The 24738-nt window shown below is 46.2% G+C and overlaps 1 protein-coding gene across 1 annotated transcript in view; it reads left to right on the forward strand.

The window, feature by feature from the left end:
• The window catches only part of ADAMTS20 (ADAM metallopeptidase with thrombospondin type 1 motif 20), a 779002-nt gene that overhangs the window by 315630 nt on the left and 438634 nt on the right, over nt 1-24738 (forward strand). Inside the window, exon 11 of the mRNA XM_069628019.1 lies at nt 20789-20893. Within this exon, the coding sequence (XP_069484120.1) occupies nt 20789-20893 (105 nt within the window). The remainder of the gene's footprint in view (nt 1-20788; nt 20894-24738) is intronic.

Below are 24738 nucleotides of genomic sequence, written 5' to 3' on the forward strand. Positions count from 1 at the left end.
TTCTGGCCGGCGTGCCAGGTCTGGGGGTGGTTGTGCCGGTTGCCATTGCTGTGGTACACTAACCTCACTGCAGTGCCGGACCCTGGGCGATCCTTTACTCCTGATGAGTGTCAGCAGTGGGCCTCCTCTGATGTTGCCTGTGGTTTCAGACCCATGGATTGTGGAGGAAGAGTCTTGGTGCTACCCCTTGTTGCTGGACTGCCCTTGTGTCTGTTTGGGGCAGGCTGAAGTTGCTGAGAATTTTTTTTTTCCTCCACGATGGCAAATAACAGGAAAGAGAAACATTTTTTTTTTTGTGGGTGGGGGGGTTCGTAGTGCTGCCTCCCCCACCGGGTGTCCAAAAATTCAATCGCGATGGCCGTGGGCCATCAGCAGCGTCGAGCGCGTGAGCTCCGTGAGGTTCTCTTCGTCGCCATTGTTATGTCCGTGTCTCTGCAGCCCTGGGCGCTGTGAGACCAGACAGATCAGAGGCTAGGCCGCAAGGCCTCGATGTCGCAGCTCAACGGGAGCCGAAATAAACACACGCACGCAAGAGGTAGGTCTGCCCCGGAACTGCCTCCCATGCTCGGGGGCAGGGCATTTATTGGAACCCCCTGCGTCACCGCATAGTGGGACGCAGGGCGGATGCAACAACCAGCTGGGCCTTCTTTTTTCAAGGAGAGCTGTGCTTTCGCCATTTTTGACAGTGCTTTAATGAGTTCCTCCCTTCTTCATATCTTCTCCCCTCTCCCCCTGTACTTCCTGCGGTGGTACGATCCGTCAGTACTTTGAAACCGAGCAGCGGACAGACGATTACATTGGGGGTGAAACCGAGTGGCGGACAGGCGATTACACAAATAAACAAACATCCCATTCTGAATAGTGTTTCACTAGCCACTTATGAAACTTTGTTACTAAAAAAGTACACAGCGGCAGCTGAAGACTGAAATTTAAAGATGCTTACGCCTACAGGCAGAGCGGGATGCGTCCTCCACTTGTGGTGAATTCTAGCAGTGGAGCACACCACTCAGCTCCGCCAGGCCACCAGTCACGAGTGGACGTGGGATTTGCTGTCGAGAGTTAACCAAGGAAATCTAATGTTACAGTACATTCGAGCATGTATCACAAGCACACAGTGACTGAAATGTGTTTGCACAATTGTTGACATCATATTTGTGAGCAAAAGTCTCGGGAGGATAGCTCAGGGGCAACGTGCTCTCCTTGGAAGCAAGAGGACATGGAGGAGCAACACAGGTTCGATCCTCGGGTCCTCGCTTAGAAACCCTGGGTATTAAGCGCGTTATAAATAACCTATCATAACAGTTATCCAATAAAGCGTCACCGGAAGCATCAAGTTTCAAGTCCTTGGCTTTCCAGTCGAAAACAGATGTAAGCTGGTACTGTTGGCTAAGTAAAGTAAAAGCAAGACTACAATTACCAGAATGCATCAGGCCGAAAAGGTTATCAGAGAGAGAGCGTGCCCGCTGTCACGGAGCACTCTGGTAACCCTACCAGGGTGGACAACATGTGCATGCGTTAACGTGTGTTCGTGTATGACTGGACGTTGCATTACAGCTGACAGTTACCATCATACCTGCAATCCAATCCAGTACCGCGATCGGAACCCAGTTTTCCCCAGACAGGAGGATGTCACCCTGAGTGAAATTACAGATGTGTCATGTCCTTTGAAAAGTGGGTTGCTAGTTAAGTGAGAAAAGTACACACGAGGCATCGTTCCATTTTAGAGCGAATTGTGGAGCTGACGACGGAAAAATCAGCCCAAAATGGAGGAGGCAGCAGGGTAACCCCTGTGGGGTCATGCCGCCAGGACCTGGGACCCTCCCCTTGGGGTCAAAAGGCGGAACGGCACCAAAGGGCCTAATGGCCCTAAAGCCCGCGAAGGGCTGAACAAAGGAAAAGGGGTGGGGCCACCAGGATATAAGCAGGCGGGACCGGGGTGCCAGGCATCTCGCTCCTGCACTGGGACCCGGTCGCCGCCTCGCAAGTGGAAGGAATTTCGTTTTCCACCCACCCACCCACGAAATACAAGCAAGGAGCAGGAGACCTGGGCGTTGCTGTCGCAGGACACCCAGGCCAGGATATGACAAGTTGGCGGTGTTTGGGCAACCAAGCACAAATGATAGACTCCGGACGAGCCAGAAGGAAACGGAATGGGTCTTCGCTCTTCCGGACCAGCGCCTCTTAGGGGCCTAAACGGCGGGGGCGTCTGGTAGGGACAAATAAGGCTCAGCTTCCCCCAAAACAAACGGCGCTCTCCCCACCCACTGACACCTGCATGGGCAGGATAGGAACAGGTACAATGGGTCGGGGGAGTTGCGGCCCTACTATACCAAGTATAGGGGGAAGCAAAGGAAATCCGGCAAGCAAGCGCCACACGTACAGAATGAAGTTCACAAATGTGTACAAATAATTCTGTTGTCATGGAAATAAAACTGCGGCCAAGTTTGGCATTTGAAATTCTATGTCATGCCAATTTGTGGGGATAAGGAGTAATGCATTGGGGTGCATGCACAAAGAATAATTGGCAGTAAAGGCAAATGGACGGCTGCAGGGGTTACCATGGCAGCGACAACCTGAAACAGGGAAGTCAGCGTTAACCGTGTTCATCTGATTGCAAACTATGCTCTAAATTATGAATTCAGGGGGTTCACTCAATCTGCATAAAGGAATAGGCCACTTTCATGCAAATGTCCCATGGGAGTAGCCTGGCTGGAGACTACCGCACAAACAGCAACACACCCTCCTTCAAAATAAAACGTCCACGTCCTTATGCTAAAATGGGCTGTTTCCTAAACGACTGCCAAGAACAATTCATAAGCAGGGGACTAGAGCGTTGCCCTCTCTCCTGCCCATCAAACCCTGGGACGAGAAGCACGGCGAATCGGCGCGGTTAGTAAAGAGAGACTTGCCAGCCCCGCTTTGTAAAGCGTTCGGGAGGTGATCAGGGCGCTACGTGAGGCGCTTGCTCTAAGGGCCTGGCTGTGCACGACACACAGATGGCCGAGCCTTCCATGCTGCGCATACCAACATGTACAAGATTCCAGGGGTGTTGCCAGGTCTGGAAAAGATCTTGGCCTACACTAACGTCGGGACTCGGGTCTAGCCTGTAGCCCCTGAGCATCTATCCGGGGCTACAACCAAAAGACCCAGGGCTATAGCCCCTCCAGCCCTCCCCCTCCTCCTAGCAACACCTCTGCAAGATTCTTATTTAGGGAGACCCCCGGTGGGTGGGGAAGGCGCACTGGGACAATCCTCAGCCACTCTGGGACACGCCTTCTGTCTTTTTAATGCAATGGGCCCAAATGGGCATTTTGTTGGTACATGCTTGGCTGGTGGTACAACCAGACGTGCAGGTGCAGAGCTGGGTCACACATGATTGGTATCCAGGGAACAAAAACACTGGGATGGGGCACTGTAAACAGAAAATCATGGTGCAAAAGCCAACGTAGATGGGCTGTGTATTACTCCCACTACAGATGCAGATGCAGCCCACTAACAGTTAGTCCATCTAGCTCCTTTCTACCAGGGGAGAGGTATGTCTGGCTCCAATTGTGGTGCCACCTTGCTTGCTCTGCCTCTCCTGCTCCCCCACTCCCTCTACCCCCACCCACCCTCACCCCACTCTCTCTTACACCACCCACCCCACCAACTCCCACTAGCCCAGCCACCCAACAACCAACTCTTTACCCTCACCGATCCTACCAACCCTTTCTACCCGCACACACGCTAGCAACTCTCTCTACCCCACCCTACCCTCAACCTCTCTACCCCACCAATGCATCCTACCTTCTCCCTCTATCCCATCCACATGCCCTACCCCCCTCTCTACCGCCACCCATCCTACCCCCACTCTCTCTAGCCCAGCGACCAACTCTCTACCTCCACCCATCCTACCAACCCTTTCTACCCACGCTACCAACTCTCTCTACCACCACCTACCGTACCCTCACCCTCTCTACCGCACCAACGCACCCTACTTTCTCTCTCTACCCCATCTCCCTCTCTCTCTATCCCCAACCACCCTATCCCCCCTCTCTCTACCACCACACATCCTACCCCCACTTTCTCTACTCAACACTACCACCTCTCTATTTACCCCACCAACCTCCCTAACACCCTTTATTCCCCAACACACCCATATTACCCCCTCTACCTATCCCCTCTCATTCTTCCTTTCATCTTGCTCATCATCAGCACCCTCGATAAATGGCTTCCTCCGTTGCTCTATTCTCCATTTCATTCTATTGCACACCTGCATCCTATATCACATCCTCCTTTCAAACTTTGCACTCTGCTCTTTGCACCATGGTGCCTATAAATGAAAAATGCAAAGAATAACAGTTTGTACCCGGCGAGGGCACAATCAGAATGAAACAGCGATTCTGATTGGCCCTCGCCGAGGCATTACCCGGCCGGGAATCCCTCGGCCGGGATTCCACAGCCATTGTACCCAGCAGGGGGTGTGGCAGCCACTCAGCCAATGAAGAGGCTCAAAGCAGGGCCATCCCTGCTGCGAGCCTCCCCGCAGCTGAGAGGCTGCCTTTGCCCCACGCCGGGGACTCTGATAAGGCTTTTTTATTTTTTGTTTTCCCTTTCCTCCCTCCTCCCTGCCCTCCCCACCCCACTTACCGTCTGCCTCCTTTATGCCCGGTGGGGGCCGATGGCAGCCTCCAGCCGTGTGGAGGCTCGGAGCGTGGCCATCCGTACTCCGCACCTCCACATGCCTGGAGGCTTCCATCGTCCCCCGCCGGGGGATTCAGGTACGTTTTTTTCCCCTTCCTCCCTTCCCACCTCCCTCCCTCCTAACTTCACTTACCTTCTTCTCCTTTTTTTTTGGGAGCGGGCGCGCTGGGAACAGAAGTGTTCCCAGTGCGTCCACTCCCGATGGCCGCCATGGAAAGGGAAAACGGACTCTGTTTTCCCTTTCCCAGTGGCCATTTTCTTGGTCGTTTTTGTTTTTTTTCTGTCCCGAAACATTTCGGGGCAGAGAAAAATGCTTTTAGTACCCAGGTCATGCAAATCTAGCGGGCTGGGGTACTAAATGCAATACGACCCTTACAGCTGGGGCATTAATGACTCGGGTAATGCCCCGGGGCCTTCGTTAAGGCCCTCGCGAATGGGCCCCGGGGAATTACCTGAGTCGGTAATGCCCCCGCCGCTTGGCTCATATTGCTTAATTAACGCCAAAACTATTGGCATTGCCACTGCTTGTTCTTATAGCTTGGTGTCTCCATTGCACTGCAATCCAATCCATATATATATATATATATATATATATATATATATATATATATATATATATATATATATATATATGTGTGTAGATTCTTTCACACAAAAAGCACGAATGAACAACACTCGAATATGAAACACATACGCTGGTGGGTTTGTTTGAAGCCACAGCAATCTTTACATGCTATTAATGGCTGCAGTCACTATTGCACCTAATGAAATCGGGCAAGATTCCAACTTGGCATGAAAAATGCCGATTTGTGTTTTAAGTTCCATCTGTGTAGGAACACGTGTTGCTTTTGTTGGCATCTTTAGTGGAACTAATTAAATCTGATATGTATTGCAAGGCGCACAGAATTGTTATTAAAGGTTTTTTAAATAGGTCTGGTCGGCTACATGAAGATAATGACTTCCTTACAATTGTTGCATGTTAAAGTTTGTTAAGTCTTTACTCAAGCTGATAATTGACAAGCCTTATGGTGTGGGTTTAAGCAGTAAAGCTGTTATGCGTGAAAGGCGAAGGAAAGAAAATGAAACTGCAGGCCTATACCAGAAAATAAGGCATGATGTCACCAGCCCAGAGCTAATGATTTACAACCCAGGCGGTGGGCGTAACTCATTCAGCTACAGTTCAAGAACAGCGGCTTGCTGTCTGCAGCAATTCTATGCTGCTCATAGATGATGTGAGAAACCTGAGGGTATTCTCACTGTCACTCCCCTTGGGTCCTCTTCTCAGGTGGCCAGGCAAAGGTCATCGCTTTTGGATCCTGACCCTGGGGGCAGACAAGCGAGGGAGGATCCTCAGGGATTGAGAGTGGGGTTCCTTCAGGTGAGACATGGTCCCCCTATCCTAATGTCAACCTTTATGGGGTATTGTAGGTCATCTCCCCTTCTTTCCACTATTGGGACATCTGACAGTACTGAGATGAAGAAGAGGCAGGTGAGAGTAGTAGACACCAAATAATCTCACCCCTCTAATACGGAGATGCGGAAGGGACAGTTGAGAGTGGTAAACACCATATACTCTCACCCCTCTGGTACTGAGACGAGGAAGAGACAGCCGAGAGTAATGGATACCACACACTCTCAACCATTTGGTAATGAGACTAGGAAGAAGCAACTTAGAGCAATGAGCACCATTTACTCTCACCACTTAGGTACTGGGACGGAGAAGATGCCGACAAGGTATGAAGGTCAAGCATGTAGTCGTAATCAGAGTCAGGCAGAATGGAATAATGGAATACGCCTGCAGCCCATTAAAGAACCACAGGTGTACATAAAGCAGGACAGAGAAGCCGGGAAGAGAGACCCGGGGAACTTGGGCCGAGATCAATATTGCACCCAGGAAATCCGGAGTCAGTCATGGTGGGACCTGAGGTGAGACAGGACTCCAGATGACAGCCCCAGATGAAGGGAAGCCTCCAGTAAACAGAGGGAAGCTTCCCCTGTGCAGAAGGAGCAAAAGGAGCTGCGGCGAGGCATGAACAGACAGTACGCTGTGTCCGGCCTCGGAGAGGCAGTGAAGCTGCCTACACTGTTCACACTCCTGTTCCCATGTGCGTGGGGCTTGCGCAACCCGCAGCAGGCAGCAGGGACCGCCGGAGGAAGATGCCTACAGGTGGTGAGTGCTGGGGAAGCTACCCAGAGACCGGGGCGCTCCGGGCGGGCTGCGACAGTGGCACACAGCGTCCGGGGGAACAAATACTTTATTTATTAATGGAAATATGAAAGTGCATGAATGTACGAAAGGCAAGAGGTACAAACTTAGTACAATTAATAACGAACTGATGAAAGCAGCACTCTTATTACTATTGAATAACAAATTGAATGAAAGCGACAAACTTACTACGCACTGAATGCAAACAGCAAATCTACTAATGTTGAATCATACACTGAAAGGAAGCAAGAAACGAAATCGAATTAAGGGCTCTAAATGCAGAGGTGAAGTCAAGTCTGAGAAATTGATTGTTTTGGAACTACCTTTGAGAAACTGTTTGTTTAATATCAAACTTCCAAAGGAGAACTAAAGGTTCCTGGTTGTGTGAACTGTAATGGATGGACCATGTGGTCAGACAACTGCACCAAGACCAGAGAACCCATATATGCTGAATGCCAACTACTAAAGGAGACCTAAAGGTTCCTGGATGCGTGACCTGTAATGGGTGGATCGTGTGGTCCGACAACTGCACCATTGATGCTTATAAAGCTTGGGGAAGGGAACCCTGAGCTTTGAAGAACTGTTGGAACTTTGCTTAAACATAAAGCTTCAGGATACTTTTCTTTTGCCATCTTTGGCATTTGAAATTGGGGAAGGGAGCCCTGAGACTTGCTGCTAAGAAACTGTATTCATTTTGGGGAAGGGCAGCTTGACAGATAAAAAGATTTGGAACAAAATTATTTTAAATCCAGAGGAGGCAACTTGAACATTGTGGTGAACATGTTGATATGTTGGGTGGAGAGGCTAAAGAATAAGCATGAGAAATGATATGGCATTTATATCGCGCCTGTACACAAGTGTTTCTAGGGACCATTGGAAATAGCTCAGAACTTTACTTTTGGAACACTGATTTTTGGTGGACATCCCTACACATTGGCTTGGATGTTAGCTGTGAGGGCAAGAATAGGTCTTGGACAGAGACAGACTTAAGTTGAACTCACTGACACACAATATCCTTTGTTTCTTTAGATATGGATATCCCACCTTAGATTAGGGCAAGTTAGGCCTTACACCATCCTGAAATTTCAGTTAATCAAGATATTTTTATTTAATTGAATCTGCTGTCTGTGTCTCCTGCCATGATGCCAACCTCACAGTGCGTAACATGCAAAATGCATCTGTCTATAGCCATGATGGTTGCGTGCTCTTATGACCCATTCCATTAAGGAGATGAGATGTTAGTTCCTTCCTGTGGTATCCATTGCTAAAGTCGTCTGGGAAAAGTGAGAACACATGGTTTTCAAAAATAGCATTCATATTTTAATGTTCATACATTTATAAAACACAATCATAATAAAAAAAGGTTTTTTTAAAACAATTTACATTGATGGTTCACAAATCTAAATCATTTATCTCAAACACCATTATTGGTGTATATGCATCAAGGATTTGTAATGGCAAAATCAAGGACTACTGGTCCAAAATACAAGGAAAAAAACAGGACTGAACAACCACTATCTGAATTGTACTGAGCATTTTGGCATGCTATATCCATCACATATGCTTAATTATACTTCAGAGGGATTCGCCATCATGGCTGTACGCAACGTGGCATGGTAACCAACGCATGGTAGATCCAGGGTGTATTGCCGGAACAAATGCAGCAAACGGGCATGCCACCTAACTGCTAGAAAGGCTCCTCTCCTGACCTGGGAAACTACCACGCAGACTGCTCTACTCAGAACATATACCCTCCTCCACCGCCAACAGAAATCTAGTGTTCCGACATGATGCAACTCAATGCTTAAAAATGATACTCTGCCCTCCGGAGTTGCAAGAGAAGAAGCATGGAGGAAGCCTGCATAGATGAGCATCTGCTATGTCCTGTACGTTACAGCACTATCACATATACATACTTGGCATGATACCTTATTCAAATGCCAACATCATTTTGATGTCTCACGAAACTGCTTGCGCGATCCCGCCTCCATGACTACAAGTTACATTATATCATATTTCTTTAAATATGTAAAATGTGATGACCCAGAAGGAAAATTCAGACTAGTCACTGATATGTTTCAAGGGTGTTTATTAAAAATAAAAATAAGACGCCTATCAAGCCCTAGCGCTACGAGGGAAGTTCCCTGCCTAACAAACTAAATCTAATGGTGCTTGTCAAAGTCGAAAAAAGAAATAGTCCTTTGTCCAAATCCAAACAGCTAACTGGCCCTACCACCTAAGAAAACGTAACAAAAAGAAGTAGGCCGGAATAACAGCTTTGATCTAGGGCTTCTGCCTGGCCCAACACTTGGATCTCTTCTCCAAGAAGTAGGTTTTAAAAGTTAGCCAAAGTTCATCAATTCTGTGTAGTACAATAATAAGCCTCTCAGCGGGTACAGCGTCTGCATGTTCTGGTTTTCCAGGCTCCATTAACCCTTGTAGTTTCTCCAGCCTTGAGCGTCAATGTCTTTCGGATTCCCAGGACTCCCCAAAGCCCTCTGGCCCTCTGATAGGCTTGCTTTATCTCTATTTAGGTTTATGTGGTTAATGTAACCCATGTAGCAATCCCAGCCTAGGATCACACTGTTCGTCCCTCTCCACAGCGTTACCTTTTCAGGAACGTATGCTTCCCTTCCACTTCTTGGCTGGGCAGCTAATGCACCCTTCCACTTCTTGGCTGGGCAGCTAATGCACCTTGAGATTTGGTCTCTCTGCTGCACTCGGAATTTGGTGCCTGTTAACAGGCCGCAGGCCCTCATGGCTCCTGTGTGGTTGCACCACCAGTCAAGATGGTTACTTTACCATCCCCGTCTCCTTCTTGATGCAGGCCTTGTTGCTGGTCAGGATCCAGCGTCTTGTGAGCATTTTATTTGCTCTCCATGTTACCACTGGTTCTGCAGTCTAGAGTGGCTTTGCCCCTCCAGGAAGTCTTCCCGTCAGAGACACACATCTGCAGAGGATTCTTCCTCCCTGTTCAAAGTTCCTTGTGGTTTTATATACGTCATGACAAACAAAAGGGGTGTGTCCTTCTTCTTTGACTGTTGTGTTCAGGCAAGATGCCGCATTACCAGAAGCCAAAGAGATTGAAGAAATGTCCGTATTCTGTGAATCCAAATCAGCATTAACAACAGTCTTTCTGATTTCCATGTAGGCGGATAATGTACTAATGTTCTCTGGACCGGGAGTTCATCGTCCCTGAGACGGGAGTCACTCCTAGTGAGGCCCACTTGCCCAGACCCCCAGGGAGGGTCTTGCTGAGCAGGCTCACCTTCCTAGCCTCAAAGGAGGTTTTTCCCCTCTGGGGAGAAGGGACAAATCGTCCACATTCGTCCCAAAAAATAGAGTGTTTAATTCTATGTAATGAGCTGATTTTTTTAATGATCCTTGACTATTTATACTCAGGTGGGGCAATTTCACAAAAGAAGCATAATGAGTAACCCCGATTTCCCCTTGCCTTCAAGGGGTATACGATTAAAAAATAAATTATCGGTAACTCCAACTTATCCCACATAGGTTGGAGTAAGTCAGAGCTGCACATTTTAGCTTCTTTTTGAGCCAAATAGTTCACTCCAGGAGTAACAAAGAATTACTCATAGTCGCTTCTTCGACAATTGCACCCAGGATTAATGAAATGTAGGGTATTTTCCAAAATATACCAGTTTTTTGTTTTTATGGCTAAACATTTTCATTAATTGAAAAATAATTTGAACTTTTTAGGGGGGGCATTTTTTTTCCCCCCTTCAATTTTAGGACTCCCAGGAAACAGAGACCAATATTGTGGTATTCATGACAGGGACTAAAACCTCTGCTGACCAAAGAATGGATTAAGGAAGTTCACAAAAATATTTGCAGAGTCTCCTTATTTTCTCTGCATCATAAAGCAGACTTCATCAAATAATTTGGGCCTCATTACGAGTTCGGCAGCGCGGTAAAAAAGTGCTGGTAATTCCTTTACTGCCACTTTTGTTGTGGTGACACAATTATGGCTGTTTTTACTGCACCACCGAATTCAGAGTTTGGAGGAAAAGTGGAGGATTGCCAAAATACTGCCAAACATTTTCTTGTGCATTCTGACTACTTATAGTATATGTGTAGATGTAATCGTCTTCAAAATTTGGTAAGGTGTTAATATATTGCAATGGTGAGCAGAAGAGAATGAAACCTTCTATGTCCATGATACAGAGGAGATATGCCCTCCCCATTGTTTCCTTGCAGAGTGCTGGGACAGTGCTTGGTCAAACAGTTCTATGTGGTTTCCTTAACCACATTTATCTCATTGACCTTTAGTTTGACTCCTAGCGGTAGCCTTTTTTAATTTGAAATTTTAATGGGCACCCATCTCAGCCTGGTGTGGGAGCCAGTCCTAACCCAGAGGTGGGGAATTGGAGGTGCGATAGACACAGTCCCTATCCCTTCTTGTTCTGCCTGGTTGCATGCCACAGTGCCACTATCTATCACTACTTGACTACCCAGCTCCATTCTGGACAGTGTCTTCCTCTTTGTCTCATAGAACCTGCAGCTCTGCAGTATTGACGTAAGCATTCCTAACAGGTCGCCGTACAGAAAAATAATCAAGAGCCAGAGAGGCAGCCCAGGAGCACACAAACTAGAGTGCAGGAGCAGAGAAGGGCAGCAAAGCCAGACTGTGCAGGGTAAGCACATCACACCTGCACCATACTAATGCAAGAAAGGGCACAGAGCACCCAGTGGGACCTACCCACAACATGACATTTTACTCACCTGTTTAGAGGCCGTGTCACAGCGTCTGCGGCAGAACATCATTTTTCCACCAGTAGATCCTCAAACAAACTGTGACATTCACTTTGGTGGGCCACCACTGTGGGAGACAAACGGAACCACAAACAAAAATGTTGCATTGCTTAAGCTCCCTTTTGAGGACTGTGATGTTTGTACCCCCAACCCAGGGAAAGAGAAGCCAGTGGTTGACCAGGGGAACCAGCAAAGGCAGCTAGTCAATCGAAGGTAGGAGTATTAAACATAGGACAGGAAGGTGTGGGTAGATGGGGTGAGGTCAAGGGAGGAGCAGAAGGTCCGAAAGACCAGACATAGGAAAAACGAAGTGGCGGGGTGAGAAGAAGATTTGTTATACGCATGTGCAAGGTGAGGTATTGGTTGGTTGGGAGAGAGTGGTACTGAGGTTTGAGTGAGCAGGAATGGTGTATGAGCAAGGATATTGTACAGAGAGGGCAGTGTGAAAGAAGGGTGCCTATGCTAAGTGAAAGGGAGGTTGTTAAGGGGCAAGCTGTGGGTGGAGTAGTGGTAGAAATGCAGAGAGAGGGGGAATAATAGTGCAAAGGAGGCTTAAGTAGTGTGGAGTTGTAAGGCTTGTAAAGCATGGCGCCTGCGTGGAGTGCATTGTGGGTACTCCCAGAGCCATAATGGACATTTGCTGCAGGCCTCAGTGAAATCTGCACCTCTTCTCCAGGCCACAGTGAAAGCTGCATTTGATGTGAACTCGTAACCTGGTTTGTATTCTTTCTCTGGGAAACATGTGTTCTTGCTTCTGCATTGCTTCAAGGAGTGTTTTGAAGAAGGTGCCAGCTGGTATTTGATTACATTGCGAGGGAATCTTGCAAAGCTAAAGAAAAGTTATGTAGCTGTTTTCACACTCTCATTAGAAAGGGAAAGCTTTGCCACTTGGGGGTTGCCATGAGTCACTCTGGCTGGGGGCACATGAAAACCTTCAACAGGTAGAGACTTCCAAAAAGCCGGAACGTTCTAGAAAATGCCATCATGCATTTACAATAGTGTAAAAAAAGGGGGGGGGGTGGACACATCGCTCCAGGGCTGTTGATGCAAAAGATCCCTCTGCCTGCCTGTGTGGGAGATTTCAAGTGCACTTTTTTGGCGTGATTAGGGTGTACTTTAAAGCTGTGTCAACAGTGAAGTATTTTATCTAAACCATTTTTATTAATTATCATTGTTGTAATTATTGATTTCTGTGTGCTTTTGATGAATAAATAGGCCGTATGAGAGCCATTTTATAATCTAGCTGAGTGTGTGTATGTGTGAACAATTGCCTTCCAGCGTCTGAGTTTTCTTCATGTAGTGTGCCGGGGCTGTGAAAATATATCTGTGCACTTATGGAGCAAAACAGTAGTGAGAGGTTGTAGTAGTGTGGAGAGAGGGGAAGTAGTAGTAGTGTGGAGAGATGGTAAGCAGTAGTGGTGTGGAGATAGGAGAGAAAAGGAAGGAGGCAGTAGAGGGAGTAATAAGGAATAATATTGGACGGTGGAGATAGGCAGATAAGACAGGAACATCAGAGTGGCAGAATAGGGAAGAATCAGGCAGAGGGAGAAAAGACGGTGGGTGAAAGAGGAGGAAGAATAGTATGAGAAGGCAAGGGAGAGTGACAGCAAGAGATGGATAGGGGAGCATGTGAGGGCAAGACCAAGTGGGACCTGAGTGTCTAAAAGGCACCCCCAAATCCACAGCCTAAATCATCTTGCGGAACTTAGGAAAGGATCCATCTGGATCAGGGGCCTGCAACCTTTGGTTCGCCAGATGTTTTATACTACAAGACCCATCACCCATGGCCAGCACAGTCAATGGGGAGGGATCATGGGAGTAGTAGTCCAAAGCATCTGGGGAGCACCAAGTTGCAGACCCCTGATCTAATTTGTCCCCTGAGGAAGATTTAGATAGATGAGGTATTCTGCATTTAGGCCCTTACCCAGTGGCGGAGCCGGGAGAGGAGATCCGCCTGGTCCCCAATGAGTGCCGAGTTCACCCCCCCTGCCAACCACTGGTACCCTATTATCTGCCCCCTCCCTCCCCAGCACCAAAAGCTGTCTCCGCTACTGCCCTTACCGTTAGGTCAGACAGATCTTAGATGGCCTTAGGGAGTCCCTTCACCAAACAAAACAAATAAAAACCCTTGAACTGTTTTCAAGAGTTGGTGTGTTCTTGAGGTCATCTGTGACAACATGTAGTCGTATGACCAACATGAGTCAAACTTAAGTGTGGTTGACAAAACCATAGATTACCAGGTTGGCGAACTACCATGTCTCTATTGTCATGGGCGTTCTATTTCCTCAGCCATGCATGATGCCGCGACCTGAAAAGGGGAGTCACTAGAGGGTGCAGGAAAGGGAAGGGGAGTGACATGGTTTCTCACATGTAGAGGGAAGAACAGAAAACAAAAAAGGTGAGAAGATGGACAGTTTCTCATTAATTGGGAGCAGGACAGGTGAACCTCAAAGTATACAGGAAGCAGGTCACAACGGGGATCATTGTCGGAACACAGGACAAAGTGGACAATGACTAAGAATGCAGGTTTCCTGTAAAATGGCCCGTTCCATTGAGTCTACCTCTTTCTGATTGAAGCAGACTTACATTTTTAGTAGACTATATGGCCTGATCTTTTCTGGGTTGTCTCTTGAGAGACCGGGACCATCGTTGTAGTCTTTTATGGTTTTGATTCATGACTTAACTTAGAGCTACTGTCATTACCACACCAGAAACTTGGAAGTATTTGAGCCCATCCATTCCCGATTTCTGCACCACAATATTTACTTTTGCGTTTGTAGTTTTGGTTTTTGCTCAGTTTGCGTTGCACTGTGATACTGTTTTGCCCTGTGGGTTGTGGCTGTTTCTTGTTCCCCCAGCCTGTTTTGCATTTTCTTGTGGAATCTCGTGGAGTAATGTCTGCTTTTGGTAAGTTGGTTTCTTTGCACCTCCTTACTCCAGCCAGTCATATTAGACTCCTGGAGTCTTGATCTTCGACTAAGGGGCATTACGGTACCATTTGGCATTATGGTCAAGTACACCAGAGTTAAATTTGAGATTATTTTTTATTTAGTTGTCTGAAACCAACATTGTACAAAAACAAGAACTTCACCCTGAATAGTGTAAGGAAGGCATGGCATCAAAGTAAAACAGACACAATTGATCACAGTTCAAGAGTGTTTATTGAACTGTAACGCCTAATCTAAACCTAAATCTAAGATGGGAGCAAGCTACGACCATCAAATAATACCGTCCTAGTAGAGTCTAGTCAAATAAAAAGGGCCAATACTACAAAAAAAACTACTGCCAATCCTTACCGCTATGCTACAAAATAGTGTGGGACAATGTTCACAATAAAAGAAAGAAGTGTTCACAAAATGATAAGTCAGGATGTTATGGCCGGGTCTCCCTTCCCCACGTTTTTAGCATGAGACAAGGCGAGACTCTTGAGCACAGCACACTACAGAGCTTCTCCTGCACAAGCTTAGAGTTCCTTTCCACTATATCAGGACCTTCTGTGCCCAAGTTTCTTTCATGCAAAGCCTCTTGCTTCAGAGGGCCTGATATGCTATAAACAACAAAACAAAAAGTTCCTTCTGGTTAATCTTCACGGTGGGCGATTAGTCTTCGCTCCTGGATCCCCTCAACCGGGCTCAGACCATCAACTTACTGTGGACATCTCTCAGTCTGGTTCGTGCTTGTTATCACAATGTTCACGGATATCTATTTACCCCAATTCGCAGGCATCCCTCAGTAGGGTTCACGTTTGCCAATTATCACAGTTCACTTAGTTTTCACAATGTGTTAAAGACTTTCAACTGTACGAGGGATTTGGCTTGACCCTCGTATGACCACTTTGACGCCTCTCATCGGCCTCCCCTAAGGCCTCTTGGCACTTGTAGTTTTCTGTAATCTCAGTTCAATACCTTCTCTTTGTTCAGGAGAGGGGTAACAGCTAGAGTCCTTCGAATTGAGCACCACGTGGCGCCGGACCACTCTATTTCTGGTACTAATTTCACTCACAAAAGACCTCTGTCTATTATCTTCTTTCTTCATATACAATGTTGCCACTGCACACAGTCCAGTCTACTATCAGTTTCTTCTGATTCACTGGCTGTACTGAACTCGTTGGCGTCTCTTTTGCCACTTGAGTCAAGGACGGTACCATGATGGCAACCGCTTCTCGACAATCTGGCTATCAGTGCGGGAAAGTTCCACTTACCATTCACATCTGTCACACCATTCGCCAGCTGCGATTCCTGGTTTTATGTTTTCTTCGGAGGGTTCGCGGGTGTGGGTTGAAAAGGGCAAAGGCAATTCCCTCCTGGTCGTCCTTACAGATCTCCCTGCCTTTCTCCTCCGTTTGAACTGCCGACCCAGAATGGCTGCTTCCTCGTGTATTCGGCCTTGCTCAAAGTGTGCTCTCGTGCTCTGCCTTTTATCCCAGTGGCTGACTCTGCCTGACTCTTGTATTGGGACACGTCAGGTAACCGGCTCTGGTGTTATTTCATTGTCTTTTGTGATGTGAGAAAGTATTACTGTCGGAAAGGGGTAGTAGAGTTTCTAATATCCTACAGGGGTAGGATGGGGAAAAGGGGTCATGAGGAAGGGTATACCGCATCTCACCCTTCGGTGTCCCACTTCCACTCCCTGAAGGTGATCCTCCCCCACTGGTCCACCCCCAGGAACTGGATCCAATAGCAATGGCCGTGTCCTGGCCACCTGGATGACAGATCGCCGGGGACTAGAGAGTGAGACACCTTCAGGTTTCTCACAATAGGCAATGACACATTAAATGTTTTCCTTACCAGCCTGTCTTACACACATATCAGGGCAAAGTATATAACTTGGGATCTGCTCTAAAAGATTGAGGTACTAAGGAAAGAAAGTTTTGACATATCACTAAACAGCATATTGCTGAAGTATTTTATTTGCTATGTCCTGGTACTTAGTGCTCCTGTCATAAGAACAACAAAGAAATGTCTCCCTATTTCACCCAACATCTTCTGAAACATCTTTCGTATGTATTTATTTGCTCCCTTAATAAGGGCATCAATTTCAGTGAATCCACCTCACCATCAGGATCCCAGAACATGTATTCTCTGTTGCCTCAGTGACACACATTCACAATCACAGACACTTTCCAGCGTGAACACCATGCCACAGGTCTCACTCGAGGATGAAACTCCTGTGACCCCGCAGCAGCACAAAGGGATGATAACGCCAACTCTCCAACACAAGAAAGTACATTGGGGGCAATGGAGAGGTCAGCATCGCTTATATCCCAGATGGCGGTGCCCCTGGCTTTTGTATACATGAATGCGCGTTTCCTTGACAACACCAAGTGAAAGCAGGAAACACTTAATGTCAAAGCAACCACGTGATACAATGTCTTGGTCTGCGACACACCCAGCAAAACCTCCACGCTTCCCGATTGGTGAACACGTGACTCATCACGTGATGCACGTTTCTGGATCACGTGATCTGGGTATCATAGCAACACCATAAAACAACGGTGATTCCCGCCGTACGATGCTTCTCAGCTGTTTTTCATTCAGCGTTTGGCATTACGTGTTTTTGATCCTGTTTGCCGGTACTTTGGACCTCGGAATTCGTTATTAGGACTTCTTTGCATTACCCTTGATTACTACGAACGGTGTTTGATTTTTCCTTATCTCGACCTCGGAATTCTCCACGGACTGCTACCAATCATCCTTCTGACTCCTGGCGCACCAAACTTCAGACCACGCAGCATTGTTATCATGGACTGTTTTTGGATACTCCTCTGGCATTTGACGACCTGGACTTTCACTTTGCTCCTGCTTCAGACTGTCAGTCCTCTGCTGCCTACCCTCTCCACAGGTGTTTCCAGTGGGTTGCTGCAGCGTCCTTCCATAGCCATCGGTATGCTGCGAGTGTCCCTTGCCGCATCAGCTCACTGAGGGAACAGGTTTTCATCCTCGAGTATCCTGTAGCACTTCAGATTCCCTCCATTATTTCTTCCATTTATTCATCTTCTGGTAGGTGTCATTACATTTCCTTGGCCATAAACTCATGTCACACAGTTTGTTTTCGTCTCACCTAACCTGCCCCTTCTTTTCAGCAGCCACCCGGAGGATCTGGTGTTCCTGTTCCTGCCACATGTGGCCCTAATCCTCGAACAGAGAGCGTTCCTTATCTCATTGTTGGTTGCTTAGGGACGGAGGTTTTCATACTTCACGCGGGCCTCGAGTCTTGACACTCAGAGACCATAATTTTCCTAGTTAGAGCAAACCATCCGGCAAATCTTGGGGCATTAACATTTTACATCTCAGACTGTTCCCCTTCACACTGACTGCAGTGCTAAGCTTGGGAACCTCAAGCTCTTTCAGTCATTGTATTCCATACTTCTCATCCTTGGAGCCTTCAAAGATGGTCTCTGTACCCCTCAGATCTGTAACCCAGAAGATTAGGGTTAGGTCTCTACCCAACCCTTCCCTGGTTTCTCGTTGTTGACTTCCAACCTGTAGCACATGCCTACATATATATGGGATCTTCCTTAATATTCAGACCTTGAATCTCTGGTATTCATTTGGATATAAAATAGATGGGGTCCTCTCCTTCGTCTCTTGACTGGTTGACCTTGACCCAGGGAGTCTATTCTGAGTTCATCCTCACAGTTCTCCATATAGGCCATCTTCACTGCCAAGCTCCTGTTTTCTCCACTTTTTCATCATCTGGGTAGTTTGAGCAGCCTGCCATGTCCTATATCTTTCCTTCACTGATGTTTGTTCTCCTTTCCAGATGCTGTTCATATGCAAATGCAGCGTCCTAAATGTAAAGGGAAATACAGACTGTGACGGAACTCAAAACATGAAGGTTCCATGCTGTTTTAGTGATTCTGCCATTTTTCGATTAAGCTTAGTTTCTGCTGCATCCAAGAGAACTTTTAAAGTTGCCAAGTACATAGCTGGACGAACAGGCAGCACAAATATTAAGTATATTAGGCATTGTTTCAGGAGATAAAGATCCTGTCATTCTCTCTCATTACGTTTTTCCCAAGGAGGTCGAACACATAGAATAATAACGACTTACATTTTTTTTATCATTTGCCAAACAGAAATACAATAGCTGCAAAAGATGTGTCCTGGTGTGAACTAGGCCTCAGATTGAGGCACTGGCAAAATACTGCAGCATGCTTTGGATCTGCCCTTTAGTGAAGTTTTAGGAATGTCGAGTTTGTGACAGAGTGGTCTGGTAGTACAAATAATACAAGAAATTACTTGTCAGAAATGGGGTTTCTGTTGCATGGGTTTTCAGTGAGCTCTCTTCCTCTCTCTCTTTCCAAGGCAAGATGAAGGTTCTGCAAACTAACAGTTTCTGTCCTTGATCCATGTAAGGGGATCGTAACACGTATCAATGTGGTCGTTGCAAAAGATATGCTTATCAGTGAGGAAGCTGCAAGGTTTGGGAAAGGTCTAGGGTGCCAAGCTGTCTGGTGTCATGGGAAAAGATGATAGTGTATCTAATATGGTTGCCACAAGGTGCTGATTTCACTTTTGCTATTGCCCGATTAGATCATCTGCAGGGTGATGGATTTTGAAATGTCGTGTCTAATGGGCTAACGAATAGAGAAGGGCAATGTATGTCTATCATTAGGTCTGTAAATGGCGAGAGCCAGTAGGAGAGTAGGGATTTGCATGTCCTTAATGTCTGGAATATTATTGTCATTTTGTGGTTCGTGTCTGTCAGAACTGTAACCCGATGCGGGGGGTCGAGAGTTCTCATCCTTTTGGTCACTTGAGACTGATTTTCCTCCTGGCCGTTAATTGCATGCATTAACCCCCGTAAATACTGAGCTGTTTGCATATCTATACAAATAGGACGAGCATACTTGTCCTCATCATTTAAGGGGTTAAAGTGCTGTCTTTCTGCAATTTGTGTACTTCGTTTGCTTCAAACAATACATCATCCTCTAACTTGGCTCAGCAGATGTTACTTCTTTTAGAAAGACTGATTTTTAAACCCATGTGTTTGTCCGACTCCCCCCCTGAAAACACAATCCAACTCCTGCTCGCTGAATCCCTGCCACGGAGCAGTGCTCCTACATCCCATCTTACCAAATTCCATTACCTTTAATCAGTCTTTCCTTCCTCCCCTGTCCACACTTTCATGGGAGATGTCTTCCCCCTTATCAACCTCCCCTCGTTCCACATCCCCAATCCCTCTTCCTAATCCCTCGCTCACCCCCTCTCGGCACACTCTCGCTTCTCCACTTCGGTCCATTAGCATGGGGGCCCTACCCCCACGGCCCCTCACTGTCTGATTTATGCCCCCTAATCCCAGTCTCCACCACCATTTACTCCTTACCTCGTTGCCTCTGCTTCGCATTCCTCTTTCTTCCTCCTGTAAACACTAGTCATAGAAGGCAGACTCCCGCTTTCTATGACTTTGTGTTCACGGACCGTAGGATTCAATAGGCCGTATTTCCGTCCCCACGCACTCTACAAGGATGGATCTGGTAGCATCATTCTCGCCAAAAATTGATAAATCCAGATTTTTCAATCCTTCCCAAGGCCCCTAAAAGTGGATCCCCAGAATCTATGAGAACTCTGGTCAATGGAGTTGTGTTTGTTTTTGGAACATTTAATAATAAAAATGTATTGCTGCTCAACCGGCTTCCTTTTTTTCCACCTATCCTTTCTTGTGGAATGCCCCTCTTCTTGCAATAATGGCGTCTGGTTGTTAAAGGTCTACTATTTGTGGTCTCTCCTGCTTTTCATCCTCTTCTCTACTTGCCCGCTGTCCTCCTCAGTCTTTCTTTCTCAGGACATCTGCCATGTTGACCATTAGTGCACTCTTTGTCAACCCTAGAATGAGCAGAGCAGGCCAAGGAAAGGAGACCCACCTCCAACCAATCAGAGATGGCTCCAGCCCCACGCGTAGGGCTCCACTTCAGACTCTCCCCCATTGGCCCTCCACATACAACACACATGCTTTGTCACATACAATGAGTCAACTTTCATAATTGAAGTCACTTATACTAACATTTGCTGTACAGTATTTAGGATTTACCTTTACAAACCCCTGACATAAATGGTATTTAGTCTATATTTTGTCAATGATATAATGATCAGTTTGATGAACTTGTATGGTGGACTTTCATTACAGAAACAGTGCAAGCGACTATGGTGTACCAGTGCAGAGGGAGTTCATAAGGGCTGTCGAACTCAGCACATGCCTCTAGCTGATGGAACTGATTGCGGGCCCGGAATGGTAAGGGATTTCTAAAGTACCCGAGAAAAGTTTCCATTTATATACTTTGAGGCAATAATCTTTCAGTGCATCTGAACTTTCTCTCTTTTAGAAGATAGACTCTGGAACGCCCTTCCCTTGTCTGTGCACTCTTCTTGTTCCTACCACATATTGTGAAATTGTTTTAAAGTTCACTATCACTCTACTCTTACCAGCCTCTGATAGCTCTGCTCCTCAAAATTAACTGTCTACTCGCATGTGAATTGGACCATTTATTTTGCTATTATTGTACAGCACTTTGGCCAAAACGCTTTTTACATTTCTATAAATACATTCAAATTAACCACTGAACTAATTCACTATGGTTGAAGCATTAACTTAGAAAATATATCTTTTAAATATTTCTTACGATTTGAATTCCCTTTTGTGTATTTGTGCAGCTGTGTATAATATCCAGGAAACATAAATATAGTCCTTTTGAAAGTGTCCAGGTCAAGCATGTGAACAGTTTGAGAATACTGAAAAATATACTTTACCTGTAGGACAGGGATATGAAGGTGCTGTTCTCCGGATGTTTTGGACTACGACTCCCATGCTCCCTCATCATTGACTATGCTGGCATGGGCTGATGGAACTTGTAGGCTAAAAGAACTGGCCAGATAAAGATGGCAGACCCCACGCTTCAGAATGAGTAGGGTACAGGCATTTGTTTTTTAGCTTTTCAAGACTACGGTACGAGCCGCTGCATCTCAACCATATTCTATTGGGCCTTCTACCAGCGATAACACCAGACTCCAAGCTTCGTATATCATGTACCCTGCCAACAGGCGTGTGCGACTTAACACTGCTTAAGACTTTAGCACAGTGGCCACAGATGATTCTCTTGGATACATTCAGCATTGCAAATTGTATATCCCTAGAATATCTCTTTTTAAATATTAGTCTTTCTATGTCTCTGTTTTTCTCCTTTTAAAGTCCAAAACATTTCTAGGGTAATATATTTCTTTTGTGTGGTTGCTTCACAGCGTAATGATGCAAACCTGAGTGGGGAACCACTGTTAGACCATCTTTGAGGGTTTGCATTTTCCTATAGACAGATTTACTTGGATAACCTTATTTTGGAGTGCATTGTTTACAAGTCTTCCAGACCCTTTGATATTTGTGGAATAAACTATATTATCTTGCCCCCAAAGAATAATCAACACCTTAATCGCATTACACTGTTTCTATTAATTCATTTATTTAATAGAGTTTTTTTTAGCTTAACCGCAAGACCTTGAATGCAGCCAGAGCTCTTTACAAACATAAAGAAAGGGGCTCTACATTAGTGAATTGCAAGAAAGCAGAGGAACTTTTAAATGAAATGCCCAAAATTTAACACAGTTAAAATATTTTCTAAACTGCTGAAAATTAAATTCTTTCCAATGATCTGAAGATAGGCAACTAGCTAAATAAACATGTTGCCTAAATTGAGAAAAGAATGCCATTACACATTCATAGCAGAAACAGAGCTGCTGGATAATAAGTATCCGTGAGGATAGCTCAGGCGGTTCGAATCCCGGTCCCACGCTTAGAGACTGGTTTCCGGTGTCTGTTATAATAGATTTATTGACAGGCTGAACCTGAGCACAAGGGTTGAATCTGAGTAGTGTGATAAGGTTGCTAACATAAACAGGCTTATAGGTATGTTAAAATAGGCACTCTGTAAACTACTTAGAACCACTAAAATTCACATGTACTAAAGAATTTCTTGTATTTCAACCAGTCTGGATTTCGACCTCAGATATAGTGTGTGAAGAAGAGACCCGACGCTCTTCATCAGACAGACTCAGGTATGTCCTCCCAAGGGAAAGTGAATCTCCACGCATAGAACACAATCCCGATTGGAGAAAACTACATTTCCCATTATTCCCCTCTTGGACAAAAGCAAAACCAAGAGTGGATCCAGGAAGAAGAATTATGGATCCGGGAGGGGGTAAACTATGCAGAAGACCCAGTCAGACCCCCCACATGAGAATGGATACATGTTCCGGGGCTATGTCGCCTAAACCATGCGACCAAACCAACCAGAGAGGGTTGGATCTGGGAAATTAAATGATACTGCCAAGCACAGGAGGGCCATGGGGGGAACCTAAACACCCCACAGACATGCATTCCCACCCCAAAGATCACATCCAGTTCATATCCTGCAGTGATGACTACTGGGTGCCGCTGTGGCATCTATGACGTGGCTAAAATGGCCCCAGTGTTCTAAACACAAGGATGCGAGTCGATATTTCAATGAAGATCCACAATATTGGGTGAAGCGAGTATGCAGTTGTCTGCATTAGTGAGAGCTGGCAGTCTTGGGTTGATAAAGCTATGTTTAAAACTGCACTGCAAGACACAGACAATTTCCTGGAGCTAAAAGTAGGCATTAGAGATAATGGGCAAACCCACAATGCATTGCTCAGTGTCTCAGGACTGGAGGTGACTTTGCACTGATGGCTACTGGGTGGGGCTGTGGCATATATGACGTGGCTGAAGTACTTTCACAATTCAGATGGACCGTTTTTTTCCCTGCTTTTATAAACATATTTCATGAGACTCAGTGGCCTGCACTGCCCCAACAAGGGCAAGGCCTGTTTGAGATTCAGACAAGTAGATATGTATTGCACAATAAAATAGGCAAAGCCAGGCAAGGCCATGCCTCAGGGTTGGGTGTGGCCCACTCTGCACCAAGAAAGATATAGCCCTTAGAGTTTCTGTGTAAGAAGCAGATAAGACCTGACAACCGTTTCCTGAAATAACTGAGAATGTCCGGCAACGGAAGCCTATGAGGTCATTCCGAGTTTGGAGGTAGCCATGGTGGTATTAGCACCATGGCTGCCTCCCCATGGCTGCCTCCAAACTCGGGTCCGGGTCTGGGTAGTCGGAATGGGGACTTACCGGGACATTCCGACCTATGTGGACCCGGTAAGTCCCCATTTCGAAAACCATTCCCCATTCCCATTTGAGCCCCCATAGGGCTCAATGGGAATGGGGAAGGAGCTAATAACTTTATTATTAGCTCCATGGTCCCTTAACGGGTCCCGCTAAGGGCGGATGGTAAAACCAGCCAGCCAGTGGGACCCGGTAAGGGGCCTCAGAATGCGGCGGTAGGGGTTTAACGGCATTGGCATCCCTACCGGTCCCGTTAACCCCCTACCGCCATACTCAGAATGACCCCCAATGTCTCTATACCTCACCTGTGCTGACCAGGGTGTGAAACTATGCCTTTCAGGGTCAGGGGAGAGTCTCGATTAAGCAAGTTGGCGAGTTCTGGCAGTGTGAAGGCATCATGAAGAAGGACACAGACAACATATTCAAAATTCAACATAAAAACTAACTAAAAAGGCCTAACTTGACCTATGTAAGGTGGGATTTCCCTACCTAAAGAATACAAAGGAAAGTCTGAGACAAAGAATTCAACTGAAGAATTTGTCTGTGTCCAAAACCGTGCCCTCACAACTACATCTTTACAGTGTGTAGGGTTGTCAGCAACCAAAGAGAAAACAGTGTTTAACCCAAAAGTTCTGCTTTTCTTCCAGGTCTTAGCTTCTTTTCAGCCCCCTTCCCCAAAAAAGTCTCAAAATTATCCTCCGTAGACTAAAAAGGAAACAGTCTGAAGCAGGATTCGTAGTTCCCTTCCCAAGTTTAAGGCAGTTCACAACAGAAGTACTGGGGTTCCTTCCCCAAGTTCAAAACAGTTCACAACAGAAGCACTGGCTTTCTTTAGCAATTCACTTATACTTGATTTGGTTTCATTCCATTCAATATTCAAGGAATTTCTATTTCACTCTTGCTCAGTTTCAACGTTACTTTGATTCAGTTCGGTATTTTAATAT

This window comes from Ambystoma mexicanum, chromosome 12 (genome assembly GCF_040938575.1).
Source record: "Ambystoma mexicanum isolate Mex_15411 chromosome 12, UKY_AmexF1_1, whole genome shotgun sequence".
Taxonomy (NCBI): domain Eukaryota; kingdom Metazoa; phylum Chordata; class Amphibia; order Caudata; family Ambystomatidae; genus Ambystoma; species Ambystoma mexicanum.